This window comes from Pipistrellus hanaki, assembly GCF_964339955.1.
Source record: "Pipistrellus hanaki genome assembly, chromosome: 12".
NCBI classification, from domain to species: Eukaryota; Metazoa; Chordata; class Mammalia; order Chiroptera; family Vespertilionidae; genus Pipistrellus; species Pipistrellus hanaki.
The window spans coordinates 24345328-24372660 of NC_140514.1; the positions used below are offsets into that span (position 1 = coordinate 24345328).

Consider the following 27333-nt stretch of genomic DNA (forward strand, 5'->3'; position numbering starts at 1 on the left):
TCATACACTGTTGGTGGGAATGTTCATTAGTGCAGCCACTATGGAAAACAATGTGATTTCTCAAAAATTTAAAGATAGAACTACCATATGATCCAGCTATACTGGATCATACTCCTGGGTATTTATCTGAAAAAAAATAAAAATCCTAATTTAAAAAGAGATATGCACCCCTATGTTTATTGCAACATTATTTACAACACACAAGATATGGAAACAACCTAAATGCCCATTGACAGATAAATAGATATAGAAGATATGGTATCTATACTAGTAAAAGGGTAATATGCTAATTAGGGTGGAAGTCCATCCAGACAAAGCCACAGTGGCTGCGGGGCCCAGGGCTCAAGCGGCTGTGGGCTCTGACAGTTGTGAACCCCAGCGACTGCGAAACCTGAGGCTCAAGCTTCACAGCCGCTGCGACCAGCAATGGCCGCGGGTAAGCCATCAGGAGTACATCCTCTGAGGGCTTCTGGACTGTGAGAGGGGGCAGGCAGGGCTGAGGGACCCCCACACCAGTGCACGAATTTTTGTGCATTGGGCCTCTGGTATACATATAAAATAGAATACTATTTATCCATATAAAATAAAATCTTGCCATTTGCCTCAACATGAATGGACCTTGAGGGTACTATGCTAAGTGAAATAAGTCATGACAAAGAAAGATGGACTCTGTATGATTTTATTTGTATTTAAGTTAAAAAAAATAAATTAAAAAACCTCATCAATTGGTGGTTTGCAGAGAGGAAAGTGGTTGAAGTGGGTTAAGAGGGTCAATTGTATGGTGACTAGACTTATTGTGATGATCACTTTATAGCACATACAAAAACCAGATTACTATGCTGTGCACCTGTAACTAATATAAAGGTATATATAAATTTTATTTCAATTCAAAAAATAAAATGTGAAATTGTTATTTATTATATGTTGAAATGATAATACTTTGGATAGACTGAGTTAAATGAAATATATTAAACATTCACTCATCATAGTAGTCACATTGAAAAAGAAAACGTTTTTTTCTTTTTCAATGTGACTACTAGAAAACTCAAAATCATATACATGGATCACATTACATTTTCATTACATACTGCTGATTGAGAGACATTTCTGGAATTTGATGAGAAACATAAGGTCAAGGTCATAAGAGTAAGCATGGGGACCAGGTTTTTAATCTGTAATTGTATAGATGGTCAGGTTTTTAATCTGTAATTGTGTAGATGGACATGAGGCTCAGGGACAATGAGTTCAGTTTTGTGTTTTGTTTTGTGTTTTTTGTTTGTTTGTTTGTTTGTTTGTTTTATGTGATAAATCTTAGGTGTTCAGGAGACATTCAGGGGGAGACACTCAGTAAGCCCTTGGAAATACTGCTCTATCTGAGGGGAAGTCAAGATTGGATATATATACTTGGGAGTGAGCAATCTTCACTTACTAGCTAAAATTCAGAATACTATTTTAGGAATATTAAGATGAACTTATTTTCATAGACAAAAAGGCCTAATGATTACATTTTAATCTTTTACCAACCGCTTTTTTGGTCTGTCAATCTTGTATGCCCACTCCTCTTTGGGCAGGAAGGTTCTGAGGAGTAGGCTCAGGAGGAAGTGTTTTTCTTGACAGGAAGAGCTCACCACTAAAGGGTCTCCTCAGAGTCTAACTGCAGTGTGCTGCCCCAGCACTCCACTTTGTAGGCAGAGGTTAAACAGCTCATCCTGCTTCTCTCCAGGAGGGCAGAGGCCTCCTCTGTCTTATTGACCTAAGAATTCCCAGGTGCAGCATACTGCCTCCTGTGGGAATCCAGAATGAGTCACCCCAAGATAAATCTCTGTGGTATAGAGATTATTTTGAGCTAAAGGGAGCTTTAGCTGCAGGCTCAAGAGGAACTTCTACCTCTCCTCCTTGACTACCTAGAAGAACTTGAATTATGGGCCTTGCCCCAAATGGAAGATTAGCAGAGATTTGACCTATCTACTGGACACAACAAACTTGTATTTACTAAACATCTGCTCTTGTTATCATCCTGCAATAACCCTTTGAAGCCCTCAAGTCACCTTACCGCATTCCTAGCTCAGAATGTCTTACGTACCTTGACCCCTCCACGCCCCCTTTTTCTATCTCTGAACCTATCATCCATGCGGGGTGTCTGAGTCACTCATGTATGTGGGGTTCCCATACATATGTATTAAATTTATTTTGTGCTAATCTGTCTGATATCTATTGTATTATTAGAGCAGCCAGAAGAACCTTGAAGGTAGAGGTGTGTCCCTCCCCCACACTCCTAACATAAGCTCCTTAAAGACAACACAAATTGTATATCAAAGCTCTGAAAATGTTTGTTTTCATAAAAATAATTTTCTCAGGCCCAGTGAAAATTATCTCCAGTTCTTTTCTCCTGATTTAAAATATGGCTATGTTAGCTTGAGAGTTCCCTTGTATATTCACTGGAGTCATTTCCTCCCTTTGTTAAAATGAACTGCATATGTCAGAAGTGGCCCAACAATAGCTCTACTAGGACTTCAATGTCATAGTATCCTTTTCATCTTATTTCCTGACCTTTGGTGACATGTTTGCTATGCTGTTTGCATTTGCATGTTTTATATACTATTCTCATGCATTTTGCTTATGGCTTTTAGTGTGTTTTATGCAATTAAAAAAAATTTTTTTTTGATCAGTGTACAAATGACTCCAGCATTCCCCAAATTACTTTGTTACCCTCAAGCAATGTCTTAATTACTCTTTTTCCATCAATCTATGTTATTCTCAGACTTTTGCAAAGCCAGCATCTTTTATAACCTGTGAGCGTATGTTTCCATAGTTGACCATGATTTCTTCCTAACACATGTAAACTCTGACTGGATCATAAGAATGAACATATCAGATATGCTCTGAACATGGGAGATCTTAACCATGTCTTCTCCTGGGAACCTCTGAATAATCTAGCTTAGCTGCTTCTGGATAACTGAGCTTGTATAAGATTATAAATGCTTGATGTTTTGACCTGCTAAATTGTGGGGAAATTTTTTCACAGAAAAAGACAACTAAATACAGTATGAGCTACATTATAGGTGATCAATAATAATGTCTTGAATTGACCAAAGGAGATATTTCTTGAAGGTAGGTTTTTGAAAAATAATAGCTGCAGAAGAAGTGATAGTATATTCAGTAGTTACAAATGATTCAACAAAGTCTTTTGTTTTAATAGCACTGAAGAGAGCATTTTAGGACTGTAACCCAATGCTGGATAACTTAGAATTGATGTTAAGCTATTCTGTGAAGTAACTTGGGGTCCACAATAAAGCAATGGATCAAGAAGAGTAGTAATCATAGCTTGGAGCAGACTCTAAAATTTTCTCTACCTAGGTACTGCTCTGGTCATTGTTTCAACAGCTCTTTCCAAAAGATTCCTGAGTCCTACACTTCTTTATGCTAGCTCAAAAAGCTCTAAGCTCCACAGGCCAATAGTTCAAGAGAGAGATTGATGACTGAGCAGAATCTAGATAGTGAGAGACAATGAGAAGACATCTTCTGGGTAGAATTCAAATAGCAAAAGGACAAGAAGTTCATTTTTAAAAGGAATTATAAAATGCCACTGGAGTGGAAAGATAAGTATATTTCCACTTCATGAGAAAATGAACTGAAAAGGAAAATTAAGATTAGAATATTAAAGACATAGACTTGTCATTTATCTGTACATAATTGGGAAGCATCCTGTGTTTTAACAGAGGAATAACAGAATCAAAGAAGCATTTTGGCAATTTAATTTGACATAAGTATATAAAGTAGATTGTAAAGTATTCAGAATAGAGAGAGGAAGGTAAGTGCCTAAATGATAAGTACATGAACTGAGAAGGTTCAGATAGAGATAGTCGTTTTGATTCTCTATTCAATTTCAACAGCAAATGAATTTCAGAGAAGGAAATAATTCTTAAAATCTAGAAATCAAGTTCCTAGAGTTATTGATGGAACAAAGGTGAATTAGAAAACGAGAAAGTAATTTACTTCCAAGGGTAAATGAGGAGTTTGTATTGATGCACTGAACTTTACCACTCTATCATATAGAGATTGTATCAGATAGAGATAGCACTTCAGCCAATAGAAATGTGATCATCACTCCTCCAGTTTTCTCCAAAGATAACTGTATCCTTCACATGTTAAATACTTGGACAAGGATTTTACAAAACATGGTAGAAAAGATTTATTTTAGCTTTCTTTTAAAATTCTAGTCAAAGAGGCCACATCTTCTCTAATTTATGTTAGAATCAGGAAAACAAAAATTATATCAAATATCTGTAATACTGTAAACAATAAAAAAGTGAAAGAGAAAACTCTCAAAAATACCTAGTGGATATTATTTACAGGATTGAATTTAAAGATTATATGGCAAAATAGAACTCTTAAAATATGGAAATTTGTTGGTTAAAGAGAATATTTCTTTAAAACACAATTTAACTGCAAGAAAAGTCTATGAATAAATAATTGGGTTTTAACTTGTTGATATAGATGTGAACCTATGACTAATTATTGACTTTAAAATGTGTGTATGTTTTTTAATTTATTTAATTGTAATACAGAGTTAGGATAAATAGTATAAAAATGTAGACAGGCAGAGAGAGGTGAGAAATATTTGACATGTCACCAATAATTGATAAGTTATTTTGGAACATGAAGTATTTACTATAAATACACTATCCTTCCAGCCTAAAACTAAACTTGCTGATCAAAAGGTGTATTTCTAAATCAAAATCAATTAAGAGGTTGTTGTAAAAATGAGGCTTCCAGCTCATCAAAGTACAAAGAATAAGCACTTAAGGCAAATGTGTAGAACAATTTACTGATCAAATTTGCAATGCTCTTTCATGCTCCCAAAATGAAAGCATTTCAAAAAGACACTCTTTTACTTCAACCTCCACACGTTTCCTCTGGTCAGAACCAATGACATGTTAATATCCCAGGCAGTGAATGAGCACACATTTGCAGTACCTTTCTTCTATCAATCAGAGAAGGGGTAAGTAATTTCCAATTAACATTACCAGATTGATATACACTGAGTGGCCAGATTATTATGATCTCTGAACACAAAATAATCTGGCCACTCAGTGTATATCTTATATAATAAAAGGCTAATATGCAAATTGTCCCCTCAACCAGGAGTTCAACCAGCAGGCAGGTCGGACAACCGCCCATGTCCTTCCCCCTGGCCAGGCTGGCCAGACCTCCACCCATGCACAAATTCACCGGGCCTCTAATACACACACACACACACACACACACACACACACACACACACATACACACACACACACACAGAGTGGCCAGGTTATTATGCGTTCAGAGATCATAATAATATGGCCACTCATTATATAAGAGATGTTATCTCTAGAGCAAGCATATCAAACTCAGAGGCTAACACGGGCCAAATAAATGAGGTATGTGGCCCATGGGCCACGAGTTTGGCATGTACCCAAAGTGTAGTATGCGTACCCTCAGGGGTACGGGAAGAGTTTGGTGGGGGTACACGTTGCACCGGAGTTTGGTGGGGATATGCACTGCACCGTGCTTAACTGCGCCTAATTCTATGTTCTCATGAGTATGAGGGGTACTCAGCGTTACAAAAATTATAGAAGGGGAACACATATGTCAAAAGTTTGGGAAACACAGCTCTAGAGTGACAACATTGGCAAATTTCTAAATATACCTTAGAAAATATGCAAAATGAATTTTTTATTGATTCTAAAAGTTATTTTATTCAATGTTAATTAATACTCAACATTACTAACTTAAATGTATATAACACTTTATGGTTTACAAATATATTTATATTCTCATCTTAAAAATCTATAATCCTCCTTTTTCTTGCAAATACTATGAAGATAAGAAAGTTGACTGCAAGGAGAAGAAATGGAGATACCATGATGGAGAGAAAATCAAGAAAAATTAGTCACTTTGGGACAAATTATGTTTACTATACATAATCTAAGCTACCGAGTGAACAGGATCCCATGTGGCTGGCCAACAGATATTTGTTGAAATAAGTACTAAGTAGTGAGCTGGTTTATTTTTGTATCCATGGGGCCTTTTGTAAAGATATGGGCCATGCTCAGAAATTCTTTCTGAATAGCCTTCTAGCATGTACCAAAATAAGTAATGAAAAGCTACATTTCTATATTATATTATTTTTTATTAGTCATCAAAAGTACCTAAATAACCTCATAAAGTAGCCTCTTACTATTCCCAAATTTGTGTCATTATTAAGAATACTTTTGCTTCTGTCACTGGAAAACAGTTATGGTCCTTATGCCTTTCCTTTCCTTTCTTCCTTCTTTCATCCTTGCCCCCTTCTTCAGTCTCTCCCTTTCTCTCCTCTCTTCCTCTCTACCTCTCTCTCTCTTCACTTTTTAAATATCTAACTGTTCTTTCTCTTCCCCTTCCATGTACCCAACATTATGGCAAGAAAAGGTAGATTTCTGTAGTTAAATACAAACAAACAAACAGTTGTGTGTTAATTTTTATGGTATGTTGAAAATGTAGAGATAAGTGACTGATCTCCATATCAGCAATGTGCTAAATCATTACTTACAGGCAATGAGAGACAAAGGAGTGAGGTAGAAAGTTTTAGCTGGCTGGATTTGGACTAAAACTGGGTATGATTAGTTGGTACAGGAATGATCAGGGCTAACCTATCAGGACATTTGGTAAGCCCAAGGAACCAATGTTCACTTGCTATTTCCTAGTCAAGGACATGCTTTCAGATCAAGGGAGAGTTTGAAGGTAGCAAATTCAAGAGGAAGGGTGTCTAGGGGCAGACACTGCATTCAAAGTGATTGGCTAGGCAGGACCAAGAGAGGAGATTCAGAAAGGAGGCCAGCAAAGGAGCTGTGGAAGGTACTGGGGCTGGTATGAACTAGAAAGTCAATCCATTATGCACAAGAGGATTGTAAGCCCAAATTTGATTAGAATTGGAAAGAAAAACCCATTCTTGTAGACTAAAACTCTTTTACCACAAACAACAGTGGTTGTGTAATTTAATAACACGGCCCCTTATGACTTGAGAGTGATCATTGTAGAACCTTTTCACAGAGTAAATGTGTAATTGGTTCTAGATCAATAAGCAATTTCTTTCAGGAGGAAAAGCTCTTGTTTCCACTTTTATTTTTTGAAGTAGCAAGGCTCTTAAATCAGAATGGAGCAAATACATTTAGGAAGTTGAGATTACACTAACCAGCAAGAATCCTTACTGGACTAGTTAAGTTTATCTCAGCTGATCATTTATTTATGATGCCATAAAAATCCAGATGCTTTCGGTTTTGATTGCTGGATATTTGCTGAAAGGCAGATGAAATTACTTTCCCAGGGTTCCTATTTTTGACAAATGCATTTTGAGTGAAAAATTCACAACCGTGAATTTAAAACAGTTCAATAATGGTCATGCTGAAGTGTTTGGTTTTATTTGGTTTTGTTTGGTTTACTTTTCAAGATTAACAATGAATTCAGCTCCTGGTGGTCAGTGTAAACCCCCTACTCAGCATATTTGAAATTCTATAAGTATAATAGAAAACTAAGATTAAGAAAATAAACTCCTAGATACTGAAAACAAACTGATGGTTGCCAGATGGGAGGGCAGAGAGAGGTGAAGCGATTAAGAAGTACAAACTGGCTGTTCCAAAATAGTCACAAGGATGTAAATTACACAACAGGAAATATAGTCAACCATACTGTAATAACTATATATGGGTACAACACTTATTGAGGATGATCATCTATAAGTTACAAAAATGTTTAATCACTATGATGTATACGTAAAACTAATAAAATATTGAATGCCAACTGTAATTAATAAAATATTAGTAAAAGAGGTGAATAAAAAGTTGAAAATTAAGGTCCCGTAGAAGTCTGTGATAACATATTTTCTTTCATGTTTGGTGATTTTCCTAACATTTTAGGAAGAGTGCCAGAAGGCCAATTTCTAACAGGGAAGAACATATTGACCTAATCAAATATCCTTTGAGGCACAGGTGCCAGTAAAAGGAGAACTGATAGGGATAGACAAAAACAAAACCAACTTATATGATCGCATGAGGCAGAAAAGATAAAACTATACCTCAAGAATTAAAAGGAGGATGGAGTGATTTATATGTTCAGAACCTCCCAGAAGATACGTTGGACCAAGAACTATAATGATAAGAACCCTTGACAGTTTTTAAATATGTGACATGGTTCTTATGTTGACATATCAGTAAAACACAAATATCTCTAAACAATGAGAGCCTGCCTGTGCTTCTTTGCAAATACTGCAAGGAAATGAGGAGATGCAAAATTGCAACCATACAAATAGGTAACAGGGCAGAAATGTAGGGCTCTACTCAGTGCTGGCAGTGTTAAAAGGTAAAAATAAGCTTTTCATTTATAAACTATCATTTGCTATGTACTGTGTGCTGACTAAATGCTTGTGGGAGGTTTAGACTTTGAAGAAAAATGGAAAGGTCCCAGGATATAAATGACACAGTATTTCCTTAACACTTACATATTAAAATAAGTGTAAATAGCACAGAAACAAGGTTTTTGCCATTTTCTTTCACTTCCCCAGATATCTTCAAAGTCTCCTTTTCTCCCGCCCATCCATGGCATGCACCTTCAGACTGTTCCCTACCCAGGTTAGAAAAGAAATAAGGACACCGGACCCCTCTCTTTTGATGCCACCAGTATGACAAGCTCCGGCTCCCAGCCAAATTAAACAACACCTACAGCGCTGTCTAGAGGCACTAAAACACCCCAAAACAAACCTTCATAAACAGATAACTGAGAGGAATTCACACTTCACACAAAAGCACAATATTTTCTATTATGAAGAACATTTTTTATCAATTATAATAGTAATAGGTATAACACTTTATTATCTCTTGAATATATTTGTCTTTTCTGTACCGAAAGTTCTGGTTGCTGGAGAGAGAACGTTAAAACCAACAAGCTAATTATAAGTGACTTACCAAAAACAAACAAACAAAAAACACTAACAGTCAAAAGCAAAGGCTGAATATTATTTATTTTTAAAGTACTTACTATGTGCAGCTCTAGGTAGTCCCCCAGGCCAGAAGAACTGTCCACTCGCACCAATACGGCTTCTTTCTGAACAGTGCTAAACCCTATGGCCAGTCTGTCTGCTCGTGTACTTGGCCGGTCATTAGGAGGCCACTTGTATGTGATTTGTCCACCACCTTTGCTAAAGATATACGTTGTCCCAGCTGGAAAACAAACAAACAAACAAACAATTAGTCCAAATATGTGAGAAATATCCTTTTTTTGTGTGTGTTAAGTTGATATATCAGTAAAGTATTACATTTATATTATGGCCACAATAAAAAAAAAAAAAAGAAAATTGGCAAAGCAAATAAGCAAATAGCAGATTTCAATCACACATTCTCAAGAAAAAGATTTGTATTTTTTTAAAGAAGTATCAAGGCAGCTTAGTTTTTAATACACTCATTAAATCTCCCAGCAGGTGTTTCAGAACAAACGGGAGATTATTACTTTTTGAAAGGAGTTGGACAAGCATAGAATGTAATGGGGTTTTATTTCTTTCTGCCAGTTTTCAAGAAAGAGTGTGGTAGGAAGCATTGGCTTTGGACGCCTGTGGAAGGAGCAGAAACATATATCATCTTGGTTTTGAAACAAGGGTTGCATGCAGATGTGACCGGGCCATGCAGCACAATGAAGCAAATTGCGACAAATACGCTGCGAATCAACTTTTATGGGGAGCGTGTCTGTTCACATATGACAGATGATAACTAGTGGGTGAACAGTCGTAAGCCCCAGTGGTCATGTCCAGAAAATACAGATATTAGATCACATCCATAGAAGTCAAGTCTTATTTAACAAGCAACATCTAGTAGCTGTCACACTCCCCAGCAACATGGAAAGACCCATCCCCCCCCCCAAAAAAAAAAAAAAGTGAATACTAGTCTTGCAGCACTAACATGAATGTCATAGCCACATGTGGTGAATGTTCGGATTTTGCTTTCTGGTAGTGATGTCAGTAAATTATCCATTTTACTTTAAAATCAGGGTTTTCTTCTTCAAACAGGTTTACTAAGCATACAAACCATGGAAGTCTTTTTTTTTTTTTTTTATCTTTGCTCCCCTGGAATTTATCTCACTGGGTGAAATAAAATCAACTGTTTCAGTCAGGATATTTGGAAGACATATGCAAAGATATATATAATGCAAAGGAGATCTTTCTCCACGCATAGAAAAAAATTATTGGAACAGAACATAGGGTACAACTTATAGAGGGACGTGTAGCCACTACATATTTAATGTGCACCTACTATGTGCTGAACATAAAGGAAGCAGTAAGAGTGAATATTAAAATTTAGGCCACGAAGCATCTTGTGTTTATGGAAAAATAGCTTCTACCAAGAGTAAGGCTTATGTATACAAGTTATATGTTCATAGGTATGTTTTCAAGATATCTGCCTATCAAATTTCTCTGATTACCAAATTTACCAATTAAATGAAGCTGACAATCTCACATTCATGTTTATTTAATTAAAATAGCTGAAAACATAATCTATATTCCCTCGACTGTATGGTGGAGCCAGCTTTTCTCTGCATTATGTCTGAGTCATTTCCATGGAAAACTCCAAGCACTCTGCCCTATGCAGGCAGTCCTGATTGCTTTACCAGTAACATGCCTAGGTACCTGGTCCTGACCCAAGAAGTGTGTCAGGATGACATTGCATGTAAAAGTGATAGAACAGAAATTTGTGGGAAATGCAATGGTAGAGAGGCTGTGCATGTTTCTATTAAATATGGGGGTACTAATAAATAAGCATAGTTTCTCTCATGTGAGAAAAGGTAGGTTATATTTAAAGGCACTAGTCTCAGTGTGAGCAAAGAAAACTCAGATCCTACAGATTTGTGTACCAGGAACGCCAGAGCCTTCAGGACCACAAGAAGACTGTTCATCTGGATATCAATAAGCAAGCACTATCTGATCAGTATTTTCCTGCTTGGTAATTTTTGTAGATGATTAAGTATCCCATGCTTCAGGAGCACGTGCATCGATAAAAAGAGGACAAGAACACTTATACATGAAGGTTTCTTTAAAATGAAGATGTGGAGATGTGGTGACCTCTGAGTGCTGGTCCCTAATTTTATTTTCTCCCTTTTAGTTAACTTTGTTCTCTAATGACCACGTGTTTCCTGGGAAGTTAGGAAAACATTCAAAACCAGAGATGCTACTTGACAACATAAAACATATGAGAATCCAGATGTTTCCCGGACTCATGCAAGAAAGGCAGTGTTGCAAAGCAGCAAATATCTTACATTATCTTATAACAGCTCTTCTTTTATTTTCTACTTCTGCGTGGGAAGTAAGGCAAGCATTGTTCCCCTGTGATATTTGAGGAAATTTAGCCATAAAGATTGGCTTGATATCTCATGTTGCAAACTTGGTTACCTTGCAGAGCTGGTAGGAAACCTAGTATCCAGAGTCTGACTGCCATGTGGGATTTTTTTTTTAATTACAGAAATGTTTCTGTTATGATAACAAGACAGTCACACAAAAAAAGTTAATTGGATATGTCAGTCTGAATTTATCAAGGCCAACTGTTATCATATTCTAATGTCTCATATCCATAAAGTGACATTTGCACTTCATGATCATATACTGTCCTTTCACCTCACAATGCTTTCAAAAAAGAAAAAAAAATCACATATAAATGTGAAGTGACAGGACATTTAATATATGTAGGTTAACATTTGGTTTAGGGTACTTTCCAAACTTATGGAACTATGAAAGTTTCTCATTGCTCAGTTACAGGGCTTGAGGATAATAATGTAAAGGCTTATATTTTCAGCAAGATAAATGTCACAATACAAATATCATTACTCAAGACTTGATTTCATCCCACATTTCAACCTTTCCCAATGAGTGTTACAGCTTGGTCACTAGCATGCTATTAGCTACTCTGTCCTTCTTACAATGACTTTCCAGTTCTCTAGGTTTCATCCAAATAAAGCAAAAGCAGTTGTGATAACCTGGCTCAAACCATACAATTATTTCTAGTGTCCTTTTCCTCCAGGTACATCTGAAAGGCAATCTCTCTTCCTTTTCCTTGTGTATGCACAACAATACACTGATTTGTACGCATCGGCACAATTCCATAATAAGCAAAGGAATCAGATGGACAGCCATGGCACAGTTTTCTCCTACCAACCTCTGTAAGCATTATGGCTTCCTTTAAAAAAAAATCACTTTACATCAAGCTCTACAAAAATCTCTGTGTTCTTAAAGTCCTCATTCCATCAAGATAAGAAATTACCATATCCTCTCCATTTTGGTAACCTTGAGAATATGAGCCTACTCCAAAAATATAATATAGTGGGTCAGGTGACTAACATTTCCAAATATATGTCCTTTAAATTGCCTCTTTCTGAACTAAGGGCATGGTGTACTTACTGAAGGAGAATAATTAAGACATTAAGAATGTAAACTCTGGACTCAGGCACAACTGAGTTAAAAGTCCAACTGTTCTATTTACTAGCTACATGATCTTGACAAAGCTATTTATTCTAAGTCCTCTGTTTCCTACCTAGGGAAAAAAAAAATCAAGCATAATGATACTATTATTTCATGTAGCTTCTATCAGGATTAACTGACATATTGCATTGTAACACTTTAGTCCCATTTCTGGCATATAGTAAATGTCCAATGCAGTTTACAGAAAACAGATGAAGTGTTTGTATGTATGTCTGTGGTGAAAAAATAAAATGACTAATATTACAACATTGTTGTTTTATCTTACTACTAGAGGCACAGTGCTTGAAATTCATACATGAGGGCAGGTGGAGGGTGTCCCACAAACTTGCCTGCACCCTCCCCAATCTGGGACACCTTGGGGGATGTTTGACTGCTGGTTTAGGTACGATACCTGCCTAAACCAGCAGTCAGACATCCCTCTCACAATCCAGGACTGCTGGCTCCTAACCGCTTTTCTGCCTGCCTGCCTGATTGTCCATAACCACGTCTGCCTGCCATCCTGATCACTGATCACCCCCTAACTGCTCCCCTGCCAGCCTAATTGACATCTAATTCCTCCCCTGCCAGGCTGATTGTCCCCAACTGGCCCTCCCCTACTGGCTTGATGGCCACCAACTGCCCTCCCCTGCTAACCTGATGACCCCTTACTGCCCTCCCCTTCTAGACTGGTCACCCCCTACTGCCTTCCTCTGAATGCTTGATTACCCCCAACTGTCCTCCACCACTGGCCTGATCACCCACAGCTGCCCTCCCCTGACCTGCCTTCTCCACCAGGACCCGCCTCCACCACATGAGGCAGCGGAGATGCTGGGACCGGCCTCCTCTGCACCATGCAGAGCCCTGGGACCCCAGGCCTCACCAGGTAAAGGGTCAGTGGGCCCTAACTCTGCTGTGCGCGCAGCCATCTTGTGGTGGCCATCTTATGATGATGCCACGCAAGGGTGTGACGTCACCTAGGCTTTTATTATATAGAATAAGAACCTTTAGAAAAGTTTAACTTATTTCACAGTTATGTTCAAACCGAATGCCTTTTAAGAAATGACTTTCCTATAACCCTATTTTTATTAGCCTTTTCAGTATTTCATTTCTTGGATTAGCACTTTTTTTTCACATAAACCCATTATATCACTATTTACATCCACTAATAGTTGACAATGGGAAGGATATTAAATTGCATTAAATGAGAGCTTTCATGAGAAAACATAGTATTAGTTCATCATCATAATGCATCTAGGATGGGAAGAATTATAGCATGATGCAAAAAACTCACTGTGGCTATTAAATAAAGAAGCAAGCCTATACAAGATGAACCACAATCTAGCTTTATTTTTAAATTTTTATTTTTATAGGAACGTCTTTTATTTTATTATGTAAGTGAATTCAATGTGCAGCAATAGTACATCTTAATCAGTTGCAAGCATTTTCTTGACATGGAGGAACGGATAGCCGTCATTATTATGCCTGCTTCTATACGCAAGCACTGACACTTCAGTGCCATGACGACTAATGGATTTATTGCAGATTAACCTTGACATCCCTCACATCACTGAATGTATGGGTGACTCAAGCTCAAAGTGGTTTTCAGCAAGCTCCACATTTAAGTAGTGCAGCAAGTTTACATTCCTCGCTCCAAATTGATTAACAAAGCTGGCTCCATCAGATGCACATTTAGCAGCATCCATGTAATTTACACTGCAAAAAAATGTTTGTAAAATTTACACGTGGACTCTTATTTCTAATGTCTGAACTGCCTGTGATTTTATTTTATTTTTTTTTAAATATATTTTTTATTGATTTTTTACAGAGAGGAAGGGAGAGAAATAGAGAGCTAGAAACGTCGGTGAGAGAAAAACATCGACCAGCTGCCTCTTGCACACCCCCCACTGGGGATATGCTCGCAACCAATGTACATGCCCTTGACTGGAATCGAACCCGGGACCTTTCAGTCCGCAGACCGACGCTCTACCACTGAGCCAAACCGGTTTCGGCTGCCTGTGATTTTAGAAGAAGAAATATTTTTAGAGTTTATTTAACATATATTTACATATGGGGCTCTCTTTCTTTCTTCTCTTTCTTGCCAACCATTTCCTCCCTAAGTGTGCTCATGTCTGCCTCACGTGTTCCTGAAAAAGCTAATATATCCCCCCAAACAAATTGAATGTTTCTGGAAAAAAAAACCAATAAGCATGCACAGGTATGCTTAATTATTGGTTGCTCTGGATCCTTGTTACATGAACAATAATATAATTAGCTTCTGAATAGATTAGCTTCTCTAACTCATAACATAACTAAATGAATAAAAGACTCTTTTCTGAAACCCTATAATACTTCAAATGTCATTGTGTAGCCAACATGAAACATTTAGGCCATTATGATTCTATTAAGTGTAACAGGGATATAACACTTTTTCCAGTGAAAGTTTGCCAGGCAGTCAGATGGAAATTAAAAGTAAAACACTTATAATTAAGGAGAACTATTATTCTTTCTACAACCTTGTCAAGAGGCTGCTCTTAAATGCGAATATTATGAACAACTTTTACCGATGTGGAAGTATTCTTTTGTGTACTAAAGTTCATATAAAGCAAAAACAATAAGGCCACCTTATATGAAAAATAAATTTTAGACTATAAAACATTTTTTAAAGTGATGAAGCAAACAAAAAAACACAAATCTTAATTCTATGTGTGTACTAAAATAACAACTTTTTACAGTTAATTGTCTTTCTCTGTTTCTATAAATTTTTTGTGAGACCACAAAGAATTATTTCATAAAACTTAGCACAATAGCTTCCTAATTTTAAAACTTCACATAGGAGCATTAAAAACTCAGGAAATGTGGGCATTTTAAGAGGAGAGAGGAATGGAATCAGAGTAATGGGAGTTCCTACCTATAATATGTAACCACCTCTAATTTTAGAAAGTAATTGACAACGATTACCAAGATTGAGAAGAGATAGCCCTCAATGCTTACTATACTTCTAAAGATGCAGAAATATTAGAAAATGAAAATAAAGACTAAACATATATCATAATTTAAGACTCCTCAGAGAAGGTGCAAGCTTATGAGAATGGACAAATGCATTACAACTAGCTACAGGGACTGGAAAATGAGATAGGGTTTTTATCCCTGGACCGAGTCAAATAGAGCAGGTAGGTCCTTAACATGACAGGCAGGGCAAGAAACATTGCATGCTGCTGAAATGGCTTAGAAATAAACCTATAGTCTGAATCAAAGCAAAGAAAACAAACTAAGGAACAGCTGAGATGTTTTCCAAATAATGAAAGCCTAATCAAGTAGGCTCACAATGATATTCAATATAGTAGGGATGATGGGAGGTTTTTCATAGTATATGGCAAATCGCATGCTCCATCAGAACCCTAGACCAGTGGTTGGCAAACCGCGGCTCACGAGTCACATGCGGCTCTTTGGCCCCTTGAGTGTTCTAATGTCACTTCTTCAAAATAGACTCAACCAGGCTGAAAACTGACTTCTGCGCTTGGGCCACAAATTTCCAATCACCCGCGTGTGGCATTTTGTGGAAGAGCCACACCCAAGGGGCCAAAGAGCCGCATGTGGCTCACGAGCCGAGGTTTGCTGACCACAGCCTTAGACTCTTTGGAATTAAGAAAATGATTTCTTTTTTTAATTTGTGGGTCATTTATAAAATTAAATGTAAACTGAGAAAAACAAGAAATGTCAACATGGGGAGCACCCAGTTTCCTTGCATTGGAATGTCCTAGGAGGGACACTGTGCAGAGTCAGTGCACGCATGCTATTCTATTAAACACGGATCGTAAACTCGGTTCAAGTTCTTTCATTAAAAACTCTCAAAGCCCATGCAAATCAGAAATATTGCTGGACTCTCAGGGTCCATGGGGTCTCACAAGTCATTAACAATGAACACCTCCCAAACTTTCAATGGGATCAAAGGGGGCTGAACCACTCAGACTCCTCAGAGTAAACCTGGGGGCCTGAGAGCAGAGAGCCCCCCCCCCCCCGCCAAGCCAGCCTAAACAAGACCCAGCTCTACCCCAGCCGAGATGCCATTTTAAAATAAAAACGTGGTGTATGCTTATTCAATAAGAAATTTTAATTAAAATAAAACTATCAAGAAAATAGAACTGCAAAAAGCTATCATGATTCCTAGGAGGTTAAGAATCATTTCTCTCAAATGTAATTCCAATAGTAATTATGTACTTCAATTTAAAAATAAGGACATTTTCCCCTTTGCCTATTGGCCCAAAACTTTTCTCTAATAAAAATCTTTTTCTATTAAATATTCCATATTTTTCTAGTCTGTATGTCCTATAATAAAAAAAAATTCTATATTCTTGTGATTTGGGAAAGAATAATATATTTATAAATGCATCATGTATATTTTTCATTTTGATGTTTGACATTTTCATATTTTGACATTTATGGAAAGAGCATGCTAGGTGGAAAAAAAATATATCAATTATTTTGAAACCAAGCATGCTCCTCTCTAATAAATATAATAATCCTTCAGAATAGGAGTGAAATCATGGCTGACCGACCTTGTCCATGTCTCAGACATTTATTCAGGGGTTCCACAAATAGTACCCAGCCCGTGTGATGTGGGAAGGCTCAAGGTTTCTATAATGACACTTAGCAGAAATGATTCATTCACATTCTGACATTTTCCAAGTGCCGCCTGGATCTTTACAAGGTGTGAGGCCTTTGCAAAGCTTTATTGTAGGCATCTGCCTCCAAAGCCATCCAAGCGTTTGGCTCATTCTGAGGCCTCTTGCGGAACAGAGGTGCAGAAGACCAATTTTTGTTATTAATACTATAATCACTCTATTCTCCACCTCAGAGGCCTTGCAACTTTTTGGCAGTGATACCGTTTCCTGCCTTTAACAGTGGAATGAAATCCTGAACACAGAGCTGCCATGGATATTTTAAAATATTTGCCTTACATCCTTAAGATAAATGGAGGCCACCAAACCAACAATACAATTCGTAATAATTTTAGGCGGAAAGCTGAAGTTTTGCTTTTGTTTGTTTTCTAATTTCTAATCTTAGTTCCTCTCACTTAACATCTTCCAGCCTATCTGCTCTATTCAAATCATTTTCTCTTAGCCCAAGACCTCGCTAAAACTATTTGCTAGTTATTTTGGACCGGAACTGGATAGAATATTAGCTTCTGACTCAGAAGTCGTGTCAAACTAAGCTCCAACTCTATCACCTAGGCATTCACCAGTGGAATACACCTTTTCCTCCCGAAGTAACTCGTGCTCTTACCGGTTTATGCTTCTCTACTGCATGCCCAGTTTTCTATTTCAGTCCTGCTTCCCACTCTCATTCCTCTGTATCTACAGAACTTATTTTTAACTTATGAACTATTATATATCAGAGATGTCTTCTATTGAAATTTCTATCTTAAAATGTACGCCTACTGAAGAGACTAGATTTAATTTTTTAGTATCTTCATGAAACTCATGTGCTGTTAATCATTTATCAGTCATGAACAAGGACATAATATATTCCTTGATCTATGGTGGGAATATTGATACAATAATGAATAACATAAGGCTCCTGATTCTCAGATGCGTACAACAAATTTCATGCCTACATCCGTTAACAAAATGAAACGAATGTCTATAGTTGTATAAGAAACCTAGAGAATTTCACCAAATACAACAAACTCAGATGAGGGAATAGATTGCCTAGAAAACTCTGATAATGAATACCATGCTCCATTTCATTATGTCAGAGCAAGGAATAGCTGTGATGAGTCATCAGTCTCTTCAACCAGGTAATGGCGAACATAAGAAAGCTGGTACCTGTTCCTCCAATTTACTTGACTAGACAAAGATCTTCATATTTTATAGGGAAAGGCAGAAGATAGCTTGCTGGTCCTTAGGTTTTTAAGAATGTATAATCATCAGATAAACCAATGAGGCAGCACTGTACCCAGGTGATCAAAATTACCACCACCAGAAATGGGATATATCAAATTCGGGTCCTCCAGACATGAAGTGCTGAGAAGGGCACAACATCGTTTCTGTTCTGTTTTTGCCAAAAATGCATAGCCTCAGCCTAATCCTAAGAAAGCATCCAAGAAACTCAAATTGCAAACATTCTACAAAATAACTCTCAGGAGAGTCAAGATTAGGAAGATCAGAAAAAGAGTGGAAAATCTCCCAAATTGGAGTAGACCAAGGAGACATGACAACTAGAGGCAATGTGAGATCTCGGTTTAGATCCTGGACCACGGAAAAGACCATAATTGAAACAACTGGTAATTTTTTAAATAAGTTCTTTCATTAGTTACTATTATTACGTTAATGCTGATTTTCTGGTTTCAACTAGAGTTATATAAGATGTGAACTTTATTAGATGTAGTTGAAAGGATAAGGAAAAACTGCGTTTTACTTCTATACTTTTTTTTATAAGTCTAAAATTATTTCAGAACAATTTTCCAAGGGAATGTATTAGTCACAAAAAACAATTTAGGATTTGAATAAGATTGTTGATGGTGGGCTTCTATGAAACACAGGTAGCTTGAAAAATCCCTAGCCCTTGAAATGAAGTGCAATTGGAGATTTTGCTTGGCTTTGAGAACCAGAGAGCATTTGGAGGTAGGTGGAAGACTTACATGTTTTTCTACATATAAGAAATTTGCTTATAACATAGCTCATTGTAAACAAACCATAATTAAGCCTCTAAAGTGAAGATACCTAAAAAATTCAGATTTAAAAAAAAAAAAGCCTAAATAGAAAGTAAAATCTGAGATCAGTTCACCCAGTAGACCAAGTCCTCATTCATCCATTTATTCATTTGTTTATCAGGGTGGATCAATGTAGCAGTCACTGAAATTCTTATGAAATAGCTTCCAGCCCTAATATCATGTAGGTAAATAGCCTTGAGATAAAATGTGCTTGTCCAATCTTATTTAAACTGACTCAAAGTAAAGTGTGAGCTAATTCCTTTCATAAGTTTGAAATCTAAGAGGGACATTAGTGTTAGGAAGAGGCAAAAAAAAAATCAGTATAGATGTTAACATATGTTTTTCTAATATATTTGTGTAAAAAGTAGTATATACAGTTGTTGTGATAGAAGAGATGAGTCAAAAGAAGGAATTTTGGTCATTTTAGAGGGAAGATTTGTATTTCTTCTAACATAATAAGGTGTGTGGGGCGGGGGGGTACAATGTGAAATTAGTTTAGAAGATATTTGAAAGATTGAAAGCCAGATGAGCTTAGTGAAATAATAGGGAAATACTCTAATTCAAAATAAGGAGTTAGGATTTTTTTACAAAAGCAAACAAAACACAATGCTGAGACAATAGCAGAATATTATGATGGGAGAAAGAGAATTCAGAGGCAGTACAACAGCATGATTCAAGAATAAAAATATCTATACACTCAATACAATTTAATTAAGCATTTATATGTATAAAGCACCACACTAGACCCTGGAGACCATAGGAATGTATAAGTCGTCTTTTGAGAAGGTAGCTTTTCCACACTGATCACTACCCATTCAATCAGATGTCAATTCTTGAACTTCTGTATTTCCGTTTTTATAGCCATTGCTTATCTATCATCTTCAGTCTTAAATGTAGAAATAAAGACTCATCCCTGCTTATCTGACACCTTCCTGTCCCTCCTTAACTTAGATCTACCTTACAAACTAACATCAGATTGTTGTTGTTATTAAAAATGGTATTTGTGAAAAGACCTTAGGTGATTAAACAGCTGTCTACCAAATTAAGTGAAAAATCCTTATGGTATCTTTGAACATCCTCCAAACAAACCAACCCTCTACCCAAGCCAAATTGCAGAATTCACTTGGTTTCCCCAAATAACTCCAAATTCTTTGTAATGTGGTTCTGGAAAATAAGGGCAAACATATCTTGTGGGAAGGATTATTATGAGAAAAGTCACAGAGGTGCAAAATGGGTTCCAGAAATAGGAAGTAGATCCACTTATATTAATAAAGGAGCGGATGCATTTTAAGCACCACTTTTTCCTATCTCTGTCTCCTGAATTAAATCTGTAGATAAATACAGAGTACAAATCATATCATAGAAAATGGGACAGTTCAAGGTTAGTGTTAAAGAGAGATTAGATCAGTTCCAATATCTCAGTATATTCATAATTCTATGAAATGCAAATTTCCTTTAACAAAGAGTCATATGACTTCACAAATGTAGAAAAAATATGATAGTACTGTCAAAAGAGAGAAAATGTATTTAATAAGAAATGCTTTGGTGCTATTTGCTACTTATCACAAATGTGTTCATTCCATCTTTACCAGAAAAGAAACCACTTCTAATTTAAGCCCTGCTCTATGCTGAGTAGAAAAAGTAAAATTTGATAGCATCCTAAATTAAAATAAAGTTTATGTACATTTGGCTTGTTTATTCGTTTCTTATCTCAGACTTTCTGGAGCAGCTTATGAAGATAACAGTAAGAATAAAATTCAGCCGATTCTGAGACATATCAATTCACATACTTTCATAATAAAAGTTACAAGAACAAAATATTGGAAAGTTAGATCACTTACTTTGACAAGCAATCGTGGATATTTACAAGGTTTAAAATGTATAGATGGACTTTTCCCCCCCATGAAGATATTTACCCCATGGAATGCAACAAAGACATGGATTTTGAAAATGCTGGGGGGGGGGGGGGGGAAAGGTTTTCTACAGAGTTCTTTCTATTTCACCACCCATGTGAAGATATATAACTAAGTGTGAGAGTCATTTTTTGAAGTTGAAATGATTGAACTTTTAGAGGGTGGATTAAAGTGCCAAATCAGCCCTGGGGCAGGGAAGTGTCAAACCTTTCTTCTTTTGTATTTAGCTCATAAGATTCTATCTTCCTAGACTAACGTTACAAAGTGGTTCCAATCTGCACCTCAGATCCTTGAACACTCAGGTCCCTCATTTCAAAAGACTCTCAGGTTTGAAACATATGTCTTTGAGCTCTGCCATCTTCAAATAGCAGCTCTGAAAATAATTGCAAAAGACCTATAAGGAGAAGGAGAAGAGTACTATTAGGGGTGAGGCAGGCTTCAAACTTACAAAACACCCAGAACACCCAGATCTCTAGCATCATCCTTAAAAGTTTAAGTCATTTTAAGTTGCATTGTATTGTCAAATGAAGTTGCTTGCCATCTGTCTTTGAAGTCCTTAAAATTAGGTTTTATCATTCTTGTGGAAAAAAAGAGGTCATTTCTAACTCAGCTTACTGCTATCAATCACTAATTAGAATTAATTATTAAGCATGCGATTCTTTTTCTCTAGAATATTCTAAACCATTTATCAAGGAATGGCATGTTGTTCTGTTCCTTCTTGGTATATTGAAGTCATACTCATATAACTTTGGGGTAGATACTACTGAAGTGATTACTTTAGTCAGATCTGTAACAATAACGCTATCTAAAAGCTACATTTAACCAAGAGAGCAGTATTTTTGGAACAGCAGGCAGTATAACAGTGCTTTGTGAATATTAACATATTCGAGCAAATTAGTTTGCACTCATTATCATAAGCAATTACTTACTGTTTAGATGCTGCTCGTATTAAATTGGCAAGCAATTTGCAAGAATTAAAACATAACATAGAGAGCTTTCTGAAAATTCAACAATATACAGAGACAAATGATGTTACTAGGTTCGGAGACCATGTAACATGGAAGCCATTAAACATATGTAGCATTAAAATTATAATCAGTTGGCTACTATATTTACTGCAATATCATTTTGTAACCTTTGTGCTCACTACCAATACAGTGATGCATATTAGACACCAGGAGGCATTAACAAAAAGGAGACCCGAGGAAAGGCATTGTGTCCTGAGAATGAACTACCTATACATTGGACTACATTTTGGTGCTTTAATAACCCATTGCCTTGTCTGCGTAATGTGGTACTGCCCAATGTGTCCCTTTTAAGAGGTTTCTGCTGTCTTGATCATTCTTTCCATTTACGTCTGTGGTGAAGACTGCTGATGTTCACCATTGTCTACTTCACCTTCTTTAATAATAGAACTCAAAGCAGGGCATACAATACAGCTGTCCAGCTCAAGCCTACATGTCCCATTCTCCCTCAGAGCTTAAGGGTACCCTGGGACTAAGTTCTCACCAGGAATGCCTGGCCAAAAAGGATGTCCAATGTCTTCCATTCAGGCCCTGAAATGTACCTGCACTTTCCTGCCCACGCTCCACTTTCTCCTTTCTGAGTGATGACAGAAACTGAGACAGATGATGCTACGAGTTGCACAGACCGTGTGCCAAACATGGAACGCAAACATGTATAGCATTAAAATAATACTTGGTTGTTACATGGGCTTTCACTGCAATCTACTTTTGTAACCACTGTTTGATACAACTGTGTAGTATATCAGACACTAGGAGGCATTGCCAAAATGAATCCTGAGAAAGCAGTTGCCTTAGACCTTCCTCCACCAGTAACGTCCTCCGGGATTTTTCCACCAGGTCAACCACAGCTTCAAAAGTCCCCTGCCTCAAGTTTCAATGGAGTCAATACAATTTCTCTTCCCTATTTCATCCTCATTCTCAGAGAAAAATCTCTACTTCCCCATTGAAAGTAAAGTATTATCAGGGAAGCTTAATAGTGAGAAATTTTATTTTGAGGTATTTTATATACTAATCAAAATGCTAAATAATATTTTATAGAAACAACATGAGGAACAGTCACCTGGAATCGATTCCAGGAGATATGACTTCTGGAGCAATGCATTTTATCTCCATTTCTTGAAAAGAGTCAAAGCAAGTGTATATTGATCAATATAGAGTAAATTTTATCTATTTCATTTTGTGTTGGTTTTATACGGTTTGTCTCTAATATTCTATGTTGAGGATAGGAACTCACTCTCTGGGTTCTGAATGTTTAACTCAGACCCTAGAATACCATGAATTCTTTCATAACAACATTTGATGGGGCGAAGGAAATAAAATACGTAACATCCAGAACTATTTTTATGGCATCTTTATTTTCATTTGATATTTCAGAATCAAATATATTTGTTATTATATGTATAACAAAGTACCTAATTAATGGAAACTTTGGGGGGGGAAAGTATCATGTGGCGTCAATCTGTAAGTCAACAACTTTTCTCAATGTCCTGAAAAGTTTTATAATTCAGAAGACACCACCAAAGTGCTATATATTGAGAATGCTAAAGAAAAAAGATTAGTCAAAAAATCGAGCTGCTATTTTTATTTCTCTTCAACTGTTAACTTTGGAATCAAAGAATAGATCTTAATTATCTGTTGTTGGACATGTATGTTACTTTGGAGTACACATAAATGTATATGTGTAATAAGCGACCAGCTGGCTGTTAACCATTAGCTATGGATGTGCAACGACAGCCAGAGGACAGACGTTCAATGCACAGGCATGGAAACATGGAACAGACTGATAAATCTCAGAGGGAAAGGAGGAGGGAAGAAGGCAGATTAACCAAAGATATTATATGCATACTAGAGGCCTAATTCACAGATTGGTGCACTGGTGGTGTCCCTCAGCCTGGCCTGCCAAGATCAGGCTGAAACCAACAGTCCCAATATCCCCCAACGGGTCCTGGAGAGTGAGTGGGCACAGGCCAAGCCAACGGACCCCACCGGTGCACAAATCCGTGCACTAGGCCTCTAATATATATAACCCCAGGGAAGACAGTAAAACATCATGTTCACTGGTCAGAGAGGGTGAGCCTTTAGATAACCAATATCACACTAGGGACAGATAACTTAAAATAACAGAGCAGAACAAATGAAAAACCAAAGAATAGCCCTTCCCTTGATGAATAGCCTAAAATAAGATTCCTTTGTTGCTCCTCAAATTCAGATTCTTTCAAAATTAAAATAAGCAAGTTCTAAACAAAGAAAATTTCAGAAGCTGGGATTTCATTTATTATTATGCAAATAAACATCTAAAATAATTCTAAAGGGCACATTTCAAGGATGGAAACATGGAACAACTTTTTCAAAAGACTCTACTGTTTTTTTCAAGTGATGTGAATATTCTGGTATCAAGAAATGGTCAAGCAATTTTTGTTCTTCTGCCATTTTAGTATTGGTAACCGAGTTATTTCCATGTTCATTTACCATATCATTAGCTATTTGGCAAGCAGCATTCATCCTCCACATACTATAGTATACATTTCAAGGTGTAGATTCCCAAAATAACAAAGACTATGCTCCCTTTCAATCCCATTAATGATATGAAACCATAAAACCCACAATGTCTGCATCCATGAGTAATATGTATGGGATGCCTTTATAATAGCAACGGCCAATTTCTACTGTAACTTTATAGGGCATTCACCAAAAGCTGACCAAATTGTTCTGTGCCCATGAAAAGGTGTCAGCTTGCTGAAATCAGAGTGTAGGGAAATGAACAAAACAGCGACATCCCTTCTACAAGTAGCCTGGAAAAGTCAGTTACCTGACTTTACTGTCTTTTGCCCATACTCTTTCCAGATAATCTTCAACATGTCAAACAGACACATGCCAAGGAGGATGGAGTTTATACTAAAGCAGAGATCGGGATCCATGTGGAGGATTCTCATTAGGGAAGTGACATGATCAGTTCTGAATTTTAGCAAGATTATCAAGGCCTCTATGTGGAAAATGGAATGAATGGTGAGGAGCTGGCGTAAGGAGGCCCAGCAGAAGGTTATGTCATAAAATAAAAACCCTATATAATAAAAGCCTAATATGCTAAATGTCTGATGTCCAATGACCAGTCAACTGGTCAACCAATCAAAGTGTAATATGCTAATGATATGCTAAAGCCACTCAACCACTTGCTATGATGTACACTGACTACCAAGGGGAAGACACTCGTAGGATAGCTTGCTGCTGGTGTCCAGCCAACAGGGACTGGGCAAGATGGGGCCGGACACACCCTGGAGCCCTGCTGTAATCCCTCCCCTGTTCAATCAAGCAACAGTGAGGTCCCTTGGCCTGGCCTGCATGCTCTTGCAACATGGGACTCCTTGGGGAATGTTGGAGAGCCGGTTTCAGTCTGATCTCACAGGCCACCACCCTCAGAAGAGTGCCGGATGCAAAGTTCATGGCTGGTGAGCTCTGCTGCAGCACCTCGAGGCTCTTCTGATCTGGACTGATTGGGCACAAGCCCACAGCAGGCACAGTGGGGTTGGGATGAGTGGGAGCAGCAGGTAGGAGCTGCAGGTGGCATTGGACTGCGGGTTTCAACCTGATCCACGCAGGTCAACCAAAGGGGCCCCACCCATGCACGAATTTGTGCACTGGGCCTCTAGTAAACTATAATGACCTATGAAAAGAAGTAGACAGAAGTGAGAAATATGCAGGAGGTAATGTAAGAATTTTTGAGAATTAAATTTAGAGGGGGGAAAAGAAGAAATCAAAGGTCACTCCATGTATCTGTCCTAGAAAGGGGATAGATAAGGTAACATTCATTCACTGAGATAGGAAGCATTGGAGGATGAATGGGGTGAGTTAGGATTATAGGAAGTTTGATATATATATTTACTCATCATCTTCCATATGAAAATATAATGTCATTCTTAGAGTCCTGTGTACGTAGCACACTGAGGTGTAGATGGAAGACATTTTTCAGAATCCTGCTAATGAATCAAACAAGTTAGAAGGGATGTTCTAATGAAAACCATTGTCTGCACTTTTATTTAAAACCATTTTTGCAAGACACAGCTAACCTGTATCTCCTCATCACCTTTAAAATATTCTCTAGATATAATACTCAGCTTTTAGTAAGACCTTTTTAAAGTAATTTTTTGCAAGACACAGCTAACTTGTATCTCCTCTTCTTTAAAATATTCCCCACATATAATCTGTAGCTTTTGATAAGGACTTTCCACAAAAAAATCACCTGAATTGGCGACATTTGTCATCTGAACATTTGCAGAGTTCCCTTTCTGCCAATAGCTTTCAGGAATCACTTTACAGAAAAGGCTGAACTATACAGTACTGTCCCAGAATTTCTTTTGCTTGGTTGCTATTTGGTTCTTTGCATGTAATTGCTGGATTAACTTATCATGCCTAGTTGATTTGTTTCCTCTGCTCATCAAAAATGTATTAACTGTTTTCTGCATTGAGAGCATTTCAGTAAGTTAAATTATTGGTCACCTAGTTTTGCTACAGAGATAAACCATAGGGTCAAATGTCAGTACACAGCTGAGCGTAAGCATGGCTTCCTGCATCTGTAGATGAAGTTGAGTTAAGTGAAAGGGGAAGAGGCAGTGATGAAATGTACTACTATTGAAAAGTATACTCTGAATACATTCTCTTAGCTCCTTTGATCCTCATTATAAAATATTGTAAAGCCTTTCTCTACAGAACAAGTTTAGTTAGACATTCTGTATCATTAGCATAACTTTGAACTATTAGACCTTTAGTCTCCCAAAACATATCGACAGGGTCCCTTAGGCAAATTAGAAAACAAAAAAAAAACCTTCCTCAAAAACCTTGATTTCCAACTGTTGGGAAATTGTCATAGTATAGTGATTTTGTCAGAACAAGCCATTTCTTTGTTATGTCCTAGAGAATTATCATAGTAAGTATGCAACTCCACGGGGGTAACAATGTGACTGAGACCAACCTCTCAGGTCTACAACTTGTACACGCGTACATGATGTCCCTTTAGAGGGATGAAGGCCACATCAGAACTTGGGTTCAAGAGGAAAATTCAAGTCATCTGGGATCCTATTGTTCTGTGAGACCCACTCTCCTCATGGGGAGATGGATGTAAGAGATCTGTCTCCTCATGGGGAGACGGATGTGTAAGAGACATGGAAAGAACCA

General features: G+C 37.3%; 1 protein-coding gene across 38 annotated transcripts in view; it reads right to left on the reverse strand.

The window, feature by feature from the left end:
* The window catches only part of NRXN1 (neurexin 1), a 964391-nt gene that overhangs the window by 258108 nt on the left and 678950 nt on the right, over positions 1–27333 (reverse strand). For all 38 annotated transcript variants that reach the window (XM_084900752.1, XM_084900751.1, XM_084900742.1 and 35 more), the window contains one exon: positions 9055–9236. In XM_084900752.1, the coding sequence (XP_084756878.1) occupies positions 9055–9236 (182 nt within the window). The remainder of the gene's footprint in view (positions 1–9054; positions 9237–27333) is intronic.